This window comes from Bactrocera tryoni, chromosome 4 (assembly GCF_016617805.1).
Source record: "Bactrocera tryoni isolate S06 chromosome 4, CSIRO_BtryS06_freeze2, whole genome shotgun sequence".
Taxonomy (NCBI): domain Eukaryota; kingdom Metazoa; phylum Arthropoda; class Insecta; order Diptera; family Tephritidae; genus Bactrocera; species Bactrocera tryoni.
In genome coordinates, this window is record NC_052502.1 from 11,624,462 (window position 1) to 11,635,470 (window position 11,009).

Consider the following 11,009-nt stretch of genomic DNA (forward strand, 5'->3'; position numbering starts at 1 on the left):
ATTTAAAGCCGAAAATTGTACCTTGAAGGTCCGTCTAGAAAACGGCTACTGGAAAAGGAAATACATACAAAACATTTCAAAATTTATCTTCGGGTTTTAAGTACATTAAATTCTGTAAATTATTCGTATTCATTAATTAAATTAATTATTTAAAATAAAAATCGGTTTAAAAATATTGCAAAACATGCTTTTCTGACTTGTAAGTGGATATAACACCTTTCTCATATTTCGAAAAATAGAAAAAATAGAAGACCTAAAAAATTAATTATAATATCTTATTGTATTTGCCGGACACGATCTACATATGTACATATATACATTGATTGGATTGAACGAGCAAGCCGTTTTCGGCTATAATACCCGATTATATACCCGATATGTACCCTATCTATGTATGAATGGATAGAAATAACTGGCATTTACCGTATATACAGAATACGGGGCAAATAGTATCGGTTGTGCTCGTTCAAACTATAACTCGACATTGTTTATTCAGCCTTCATGTATAAATTTTACCAATACGATAATGTATACGGTACATTTACTGAATTGCATTCATAAATTTTAAAAATTAAATAACTTTGCCAAAATGTTCTGTAAAAGCAACCTTTCTCCATAATTCTTTTATTGTAGCAGTATTTATGATTGTGAATTCATACATACATACATATATTTAAGGGTGTGTTGCAAAGCCAAATAAATTACTAAACACAGAGTCGTCATTCATTCTCTTTCCTAACTTCAAAATGAAAATTCTGCAGCCAAATTGGATTTGTGCATTGAACTCCAAACTCTCAAATCCCGCGAGACTGCTGCTACAATAAATAACAATGCCGGCAACAATAACAACAACATAAAACAAAATGTAACAAACAACGGCAAACATGCACAAAAGCGATGGCCGCTCGTAGCAGCTGAGCTGGGCAAGGCGGAGTCAATGGCTTAAGTGGAAATACGCACACATGCACATACACAGTTGGCCGTGCGAGTGAGAGTAAAGCGGCGTTATATAAACTCAGCTGAGAACTGCAATAATTTAGGTGTGTTAGAGCGAGACAGCTATATTTGTTAGCAGCTTCAATGGAAATGTATCTACACGCACACATAGAAGCTTAGATAATTTCTATATATGCATACAGCATTAAACAACACTAATGTGTTGTTTGGCGGGGGGTGAGGAGGATGTGGTTAATATTGGCTGGAGCATCTGCTGAGCTTTGCAAATGCCGTCTTCAGTTTTGCGGAAGCGTTTTTTCGGTATTCTGCGGTATTTGTAAGGGCTTTAAATTAAAGATACATACATACATATACATATACTCGTGCATGTGTTTGTACAAATAATCGTCTTAATATAAACATTTCGGCGCTGATCGATCGATTATCGAAACGAGCGCGTTGTGAGAGTTACTAATTCACATTTTTTGCGATTTTTTTTGGTGAAATTGCCATGAAGCGAGGCAGCGGTGACATTACAAGCAGCAGCACGCGCCAACTGTGCATATATTTTTGAAGTGGGGAGCGAGATGATCTATATACAGATGTACATAAGTTAATTTTTATATACTTACTTGTAAACATACATACATATGTACATTTGTATGTATGTATGTATGGAGTGTATGGAGGACCTTTGTGTTTCTGTATGCAACTGTGTGCGTATATACTTACATACATTGTATATGTATGTTTAATCGGCAATTTGAGTGCAGTGTTGCAGTGCGTTTACCCCTTTGACGTCTCGGTTTTCTTATGTGCATACATATGTACATTTATACCTTGAACAGTGTACATTAAGCTTGTCCAACAGTTTGTAACATCCAGTAGAAGACGTTGGAGACCCTATACAGTACACATATACATAATAAGCGTGACGGGTTGCGTCAATTTAGCCATGTTCGGTCTGTATATACCCGAAGTAATCCCTCAGCTTTTGAGATATCGATCTGAAATTTTGCACACATCCTTTGCTTATCAAAAAGCTGCTGATTTGTGAGAATTGCCAATATCGGACTGCTATAACATATAGCTGCCATACAAACTGACCGATAAAAATCAAGCTCTTGTATGGAAAACCTTTTTATTTGACAAGATATGTAGACAAATTTTGCATACATTATTTCTTGAGGCAACGCTATCATCTGCGAGGATTTTTCTTAGATCAGACTATTATAGCATATAGCTGCCATACAAACTGGTCGCTCAAAATCCAGTACTTATATGGAAAACTTTTTTGTTTGAAGATATATCTGCACCAAATTTTGGAATTATTATTATCGAAGATAACGGTATATTTTCCGAAGAAATTTTTCACATCGAACCACTATAGCGTATAGCTGCCATACAAACTGATCGCTCAAACTGCAGTTCTTGTATGGAAATCTTTTTTGTTTGAAGAGATATCTGCACCAAATATTGGAATTAATATTACCTCAATCAACGTTATATTCTTTGACGAAATTTTCCAGATCGTACCACTATAGCATATAGCTGCCATACAAACTCTCCGTTAAAAATCAAGTTTTTGTGTGAAAAACTTTTTCATTTGACAAGATATCTAAACAAAATTTTGCACACATTACTTCTTGAGGCAACGCTATAATCTGTAGGTATTTTGTTTAGATTAGACTATTATAGCATATAGCTGCCATACAAATTTATCGCTCAAACTGCAGTACTTGTATGGAAAACTTTTTTACTTTACGGAATATTTTCACGAAACTTTGCACAGATTATTATCTAAAACAAGGCTTTAATCACCGTTAATATGATTCAAATCGGACCACTATAACATAGAGCTGCCATACAAACTCTGCAATCAAAATCAAGAGAAGTCAGTTTTTATGCAGCTCCAGTCAGAAATGCAGCTGTGAAGGGTATTATTGCTGCGATGCATATACTTTTGCTTGTTTTTATACATACATATACTGTATATTCTTCGCCACTGCAACCGCTGCAACCAACACGAGCGCAGCGCTTGCACATCCTTACACTTGTAAATTTGTATTAATGTGCAACAAACACTGATTTACTACCACAAGCACGCCGATTGGCGGCAGAAGTGCATATAACCGCGCTAGCTGTGTGCGACAAGTATATACAATCAGCAAGCTTAAGCTTAAATAGACACACACACACACACGAATGTCTATGCAAGTAAATATGTGTGTGCGAGCGCCTGTGTGTCCCATTGTGGGCACTCAGTTTTATCTGGCGAGTCAGTAAATATTCGTGAGATTTACAACACGCCTGAAAATATTGGCTTTTGGCATGGCGGCGGCAGTATATCGTTGGCGTACATAGCGTGAATTCGCGGCACGCTTTGTTCGTTGCACATTCCGCTGCATTGTCAACGCTAAGGACGGCAACGCTGTGTAGATAGATATATTGAAATCGCAAAGTGCCGGACAAAAGTAACTGGCACACAAAGCATTTTGCAAAGGGCGAACGCGATTTCGATTTCGATTTTTTTTCTTCTTCTGTTTAAGTGAAAAAAACGCTATTGTTTTCGGTGCATTGTGTCAAATAGTAAAGAGTGCAGAAAAAAAGTTCAAAAAAATACAGCAAAAACTCAACGTGCCAAGCCACTGCTGTGACTACTACACACAAACGCTTTAGCGGCCGTAGCGCAGTGACGCGTCACCACAAAGCACGCCGCCAACAAAAAAAACATAAAAAAATATTAAAAAATTAACAAAAAAAGACAGAAAAAAATTTAAAAACAAAATCCAACAATAATAAAAAAAACACTTACATTGCAACAGTAGCAAAAGCATTATCGCTATTGCGGCCTCACATCCGCCGATTCGTCAACCTGCTGGCATTAGGGTGCTGTGGCACAAAGCGGCTAATTAACTGAAAATCGCCTGCTGAAATATTCATCCTGTCTATTTGAGTTTGATTGTGTCATTGTTGTTGTTGTTTTTTTATTCGATTGTCTTGTTTTTGTTTGTTGTTTGTGTTACGCCGCCACGCAGCCCATTGTTGTCTGTCTGTGCCTCTGGTCGCGTTCAGCGCAGACACTCAGACGCCATTGAATTGCATGTTTGTTGTTGTTGTTGCCATTATTTAACAGCGCATCGTTAATTGCAACATCCGTCGTCGCCATGTTGGTACCGCCGGATATGTTGGCGGCGCAAACGCGCATGATTTACCAGATGAACCGCTACTGTGCGGAGCGCGTTCAAGCGCGTATGTTCAAAACGGCCACAGCCATAAGAGAGATCTGCAAAATCGTACAGGACATTTTGAAGGAGGTGGAGTTGCAGGAGCCGCGTTTCATCTCCAGTTTGGTGGAGTGCAATGGCAGGTAAACATCAGTCATATTTTAAGTATTTGGACAAGCCAATTAGTTGGCTTGATTAAGGCGAAGTGAATATTTCAATGTCATACACAGTTTATATCTTGTCTGAGAATTTCTTCCATAACTAGAACTAACAAAAATTTCAATATTAAATTTCACTAGAGTATTGCTAGGCCTATCGTATAGCATTATTCCATTCATAATTGTAGTTATTATTCTTCTTTACTAGAGAGCTTACAATAGCGCGCCAGACGTTTCTTCTTTTCACAAGAAGTTCCTCCAACGGAGTGGAGGTCTTTCTCTTCCTCTGCTTTCCCCGGCAGGTACTGCGTCAAATACTCTCAGAGCTGGAGTGTTTTCATCCATTCGGCCACCATAAACTAGCTAGTGTAGCCGCTGTCTTCTAATTCGCTGAACTATACAATGTGGTCGTATATCTCGTCCAGCTCATAATTCCATCGAATACGATATTCGCTGTTACCAATGCGCAAAAGACCATTAATCTTCGGCAGAACCTTTCTCTCGAAAATTCGAACCGCCGACTCGTCAGTTGTTGTCAGCGTCCATGCCTCTGCACCATATAGCAAGGTGGGAATTTTAGTATTGCTCAACGTTTTGCGGGAATGCCAAATTCAGACATAACGGCGTGAAGGCTGTTCCTTTTCGTGCAGTACAAAGCAGCTTTGAAATCAACGAAGAGGTGGTGTGTGTCGTTTTTCTTTTCATGGGTCTTTTTCAAGATTTGGTGCCTGGTTTTTTTTTTTTTTTTGAGTAGAGGAAAGCATTAAAAGCCGAACGGCGCAACTTTAAATCGCTAAACCTAACCTACTCCCAACTCCAGACTCTCCGACGGAACAACCTGATTCAGTATTATTTGGTGGGAGTGATAAGACTTTTAAGTCTCCTCTATGTCACGGAGTCTTCAGAGCACTCTGAACATGACAGACAATTCGGACTAATGTCATGCTGGAATCTGTACAGGTAGCTTCCAAAGCACCCATGTCCACTCAGTATATGGGTTAGGTGGAAATCCAGGTCCCCATGTCGTCTTTCGATCCAGGAATGGATGTCCGTGTATCAGTCGGTAGGTTTACCGTCCTTTGAGTGAGGTTTGCCACCGCTGCTGCCATATCGTTAAGCTTTTCTCTCTCTCTTACCTTTTGGCTCCTATAGATGGCTCTCATAATTTGTATACTCGCTCGTATTCGTCAACCTGGCTGTCAATTGGCATCATACTGGCTATTACTTCAGCAGCATCTGCACTGTGTTTATTTGTCTGGGATATGTTTTGATGCCTAGCGTTTGGATTGGATTGGATATTGGAGTCGCATATAACATAACTGATGTAATTGCCTTTGCAAGTAAAAAACGCCGGCTGGTACACACGCAGCCTTTATTTGTCATCATTCTTGATGAGGCATTCAGGATTTTATCCGCTTTACCTGCAGTATATTCTATGTGATCCTTAAATTTGAGCCTTGAGTCTCCTGTTACTCGCAGATATTTTAGGCGAGGCTGTGAATGAATCTCGCACTCCCCTATGGTGAGAGATATACTTTCTTCCACTTTTCTTGTACTTATGACCAAGACTTCTGTCTTTTTCTCAGCCAGTTCTCAGCTCATTGAGGAGAACCATTGGCGCAGACCGTTTATGCACTCATTGCATTTGCTCCGGAGGTCATCGAGGTGTTTAGCCATTGCTACCGCAATAAGGTCTGCGTAAGTAACTAATTTAATACCTTTCGGTTGGTGTCTCCTTAGCACCCCATCATACATTATGTTTCATAGAAGGGAGCCTAGTATCGAACCTTGCGGCACTCCACTCGAAATAGAATAGCTGTTGGTGCCTTCATCTGTATCGAATAATAGGCGCCTGTTTTTTAAATAACTAATAACCATAAGATATTGAGGAGCTTGTTTTGTCATACAGAGCCTTGATTATGCCCACTTTGCTGAGTTAAAAGCATTCTTCACATCCAGGGTGATTAACGCACAATATTTTTTTGTTCCGCCTTTCCATCGCTTGCCACTTACTGCGCATTTTGCAGTGTCAGCGACATCGTGTAGTGCGTCAATGATGAAATCTGGTCGATTATAGATTTTCCAGGTCTAAGCCAGACTTATAAGGTCCAATCAGTTTGTGGACAGTCTTTCACACACTACTCTCGATAGACCCATATAAGCGATGCTGAGGAGGCTTATTCCACGGTAGTTGGCGCAAATTATGGGAGCTCCCTTTTTGTGGATTGGACGTGTGCTCTGCACGTGCAAAGTTTGGAGTGTTGTTAATTTCAAGAAGATTATGTAATTTAACGCCCATTGATTATTTTCTCCGAGGGTATGTTGAACTTGTCGACGTTACGAGTTTTCGAGAGAAAAATTCTGCGAAAGATTTATGGTCCTTTGCGCATTGGCCACGGCGAATATCGCATTCGATGGAACGATGAGCTGTACGAGATATACGACGACATTGACATAGTTCAGCGAATTAAAAGACAGCGGCTACGCTGGCTAGGTCATGTTGTCCGGATGGATGAAAACACTCCAGATCTGAAAGTATTCGACGCAATACCCGCCGGGGGAAGCAGAGGAAGAGGAAGACCTCCACTCCGTTGGAAGAACCAAGTGGAGAAGGACCTGGCTTCGCTTGGAATATCCAATTGGCGCCACGTAGCGAAAAGAAGAAACGACTGGCGCGCTGTTGTTAACTCGGCTATAATCGCGCAAGTGGTGTCTTCACCAATTAAGAAGAAGAAGAAGAGTATGTTGAACTTAACACCAATCAAAAAGCAATGCTCGAGGTGCCTCATGACAACATTTAGCGCACTATAGCCGTAATTCCAGCTGTAATCGATTTTGTATTGGACAAAATGAAAAATAATAAAATTTTACTCATCTCAGTTAAAAAATCTCTCAATTACTTAATCCAAGTTTTCACATTTACCTTGCATTAAATGGGCCAATGCGGTTTTGAGATCGCTCATCACATAAGTTATATATATACACATATATACGAACATTTACATATATATGTTTCTGTAGTCACATATGCACTTCAATCGATCTGTTGCCATTTAAAGCTATTGAATGTTCATTTACGGCGCTCGAAGGCGTAACTTAGCTGCTTGTAATGGAAGACGTACAAGTCATTAAGCGCCCACAGATCCATTAGTCCATCAGAGTATCTGGCTGTCTGTCTACTTGTTAGCCCTCGAGCTGTTGCTGCCTCGTCGATTTGTCAAAGAACTTGAAGTTGTGCAATTTGTCCATCAAATGAGACGTTAACATGAGCCCACTGGAGTTACGTGCTAATTGCAGCGGTTTGTCTTCAACGGTGTTGCCACTAGTGGCGCTTTGGACTTTAGTATTGAACTATATAGAGCACAAACATATGTATATGTACATATATGTATATATATTTTGTAAATAAATAAGACAATACTACAAAATTTCATTCATACTAAGTAAGTACTTCAACTCTCTCCTTTCACAGATTTGAGGGCGTCCAAGTGATCTCGCCGAATGAGTTCGAAATTGTCTTGTATCTCAATCAAATGGGTGTGTTCAACTTCGTCGACGATGGCACTTTACCCGGCTGCGCGGTGCTCAAGCTGAGCGATGGTCGCAAGCGTTCCATGTCGCTGTGGGTGGAATTCATCACGGCGTCGGGTTATCTGTCTTCGCGTAAGATACGCTCGCGTTTTCAGACGTTGGTCGCGCAAGCGTGCGACAAGAGCATTTATCGTGATATGGTGAAAGTGATCGGCGATACAACCGAAGTTAAGCTGCGCATTCGTGAGCGTTTTGTCGTGCAAATAACGCCGGCTTTCAAATGTTCCGGTATATGGCCGCGTTCGGCGGCTCATTGGCCGCTGCCGCATATACCCTGGCCACATCCGAATATCGTGGCCGAAGTGAAGACGGAAGGCTTCGATTTGCTGTCGAAAGAATCAATTGTCATGCAGAATAAGAACAATAATGCCGCGATGGAGGGCGATGCTTGGGTGCTGAGTTTCTTCGAAGCGGAAAATCGTCTACTACAGGGTAAGTTTTTCGATATTTCTCTCTATTTTCTCCAGTGGCTTCGATAATTTATTGATTTCGAGTAATTATTTTGTTTTAGTTACTTAACTATCTCATTTTCTGAATTTTAGAAAAATGCCGTTATCTTACTTTTAGCCGCTAACTCGAATTTGTTGCTAGTTTTATTTTTTAGGATTGGATAATACCGAGAAACAAGCAGTAAATCATAGTAAAATAATCGACTCATTCGTTTAAGCTATAATGTTCCGTTATTTATGGAGATAAAACCCCGTTGAAATTTTTTGGCTCTTTGAAAAAAGCACTAAAAATTATTAAAATAGTAAAGCTTTAAACTCGAGTTTATAATGCAATTTATTCATATTTTTTACCTTTATCCAGCCTGATCAAAATTGACCCGGACTGACAAACATTTCACGTATTTTAATGCAAATATTGTTGTAGCGACATAAAATATTCATGAAATAATTTTCGGGAGGCTGTCGGATCTGATCAAATTTGACCCGGACTGACATTAAATTTCACTTTAGTACAAATTTTGTTGTTGTAGCGACGAAAAATATTCATGAAGTAATTTTCGGGATGCTGTCGAGCTGATTGTTCTTGGCAGGATAAAAATTTGGGTCCGTTTCGGTGACATACATAGTCCCGACTGTAGTAATAGGGAATTTTTTAAAATCGAAACAGGCTCCTTCTACTTGCATATAAATTTAGTTTTGTTTTAACTACTTTATAAAACAAAAACAGTAAAAAAACTAAAAATTATAATTTTTCTCTCTCTCTCTCTTTGACCAATTTTTTTCCTCCGCTAACACAGGTGGCTGCCGCCGTCGCTGTTTGAGCATACTCAAGACATTGCGTGATCGTCACCTCGATCTGCCCGGCAATCCGATCACCGCTTACCATCTGAAGAATCTACTGCTCTACGAATGTGAGAAACATCCGCGTGACTTCGAATGGGACGAGCCGTGCATCGCTGATCGCATCAACGGTATCTTTCTGCAGCTGATCTCGTGTCTACAATATCGCCGATGTCCACACTATTTCCTACCGACACTCGACATGTTCAAAGGCAAATCGCCCAGCTCGCTGGAGCAGGCGGCCAAGCAGGTTTGGTGTTTGACACGCGAAATGCTGACCAATGCGAACGCTTTCGAGAAGCTCTAAAGCCAACACGCCGCGTGTATTTATTTATATAAAAAAAAACAGATAATGAATAAATAAAATTTTATAGATAGAGCAACAACAACAACTACAACACATTAGCAGTAAGAATAGCACTTAAAAAGGCAAAGGCGAGGAAGTGCATAGAAATATTGCTGCTGAGCGCTGAGCCATCCTAGCATCCATGTCTGGTTGCAACTTTATAGTTACATATGCATATGTGTGTATGTATGTATGTATGTGAATGAGTATATTTTCACGATTGCAATGCGCTGATAACACTGACAGCCCTGGTGTCAATTGGCTGCTGTGTGAGTGCCGCTTCAACGACGAGGGTGCTGAGGATGTGGCAGCGTGTCTATGAGTACTCACATGGCCATACATAAATGCATATATTTCTACACACATACATACATGGATATACTTTTACAATGCCTCACATGCATATGTTGCATTCATGTATTGTACCGTGTGCATGCTGCATGCCACATCATCCATGTGAAGTGCTAAAAAATCGCATTTGATAAAATCTGCAACAGAAAACTACTTCATTTTCAAATTGTATTCATGGCGATTTGGCAGGCCTTCCGGCAATGAGTCCCCAGCAGCCGGCACAAGGTTAGATTCGCAGCGATAGCAACGCGTGTACACGATTGTAGTTATGTCTGTCTGTTCACAAGCATGCATATGTTGATGTGCCGCCGGAGATAACGTCATCTATGGGATTATCCTTGCGTTAAATATCCTTTTTTATGTGTGTTTTTTGGCACTCGTCTTTTAGGCGCTTCGTGTAAAATGTGTAAAAGGTGCAGTTGAGTATTTCTTATGGTTTTTTTCGCACATGTGGGGAAGCTTATGTATGTACATACACCTATCTACATTTTTATATTTACATATTTGTATGTACGTATACATATGTATATGTATGTATATTGTTTTCACGTATAAGTAACTAATATGTAAGCTCTTCACCAATTAATTATGCAATCAGCTGTCGCACATGTAACTGTGCATACGAACAATTTTACATAATAACTACTATTTAACTATGTACTTATATACATATTTACATAATACTATATACTTAGCTGTAAAGCTATTCCTTACCTTATTAAGCCTCTTTTCTGAAATGCTCTATGAAAGGAAAGGTATAAGATAAAACAGATTTATGAATTTTAAAATCTATACATATTTGTAAAAAAGTAATTAAATTAAATAATTAATAAAAAAAATTATTAATTTAATTAATTAATATTAAAAAATTAAATGCTCTACAAATTAAAAATGATCAAAAAATTAAAATTTTGTAAAAAATAAATTAATTTAAATAATTAATAAAAATTAATTAATTCAAAAATTATTAATTTAAATAATTAATTCAAAAACTAATTAATTTAAAAATTATTGCTTTAGCACATATTGTTAAAATAAAAAAAATTTAATTTAAAAAATTATTAATTTATGTAATTAATAATTAAAAAAAATTAACGCTTTAAACATATAA

At 38.7% G+C, this 11,009-nt stretch overlaps 1 protein-coding gene across 1 annotated transcript; it reads left to right on the plus strand.

Annotated features, from left to right (window-relative positions):
* Window positions 1–3,224: 3,224 nt before the first annotated feature.
* On the plus strand, window positions 3,225–10,719 carry LOC120775696 (protein mab-21-like). The gene is made up of 3 exons (XM_040106007.1): window positions 3,225–4,306; window positions 7,794–8,344; window positions 9,159–10,719. Exons 1-3 carry the CDS (start codon window positions 4,104–4,106, stop codon window positions 9,506–9,508), a joined length of 1,104 nt encoding a protein of 367 aa, XP_039961941.1. The 5' UTR covers window positions 3,225–4,103; the 3' UTR covers window positions 9,509–10,719.
* The last annotated feature ends 290 nt before the right edge of the window (window positions 10,720–11,009 follow it).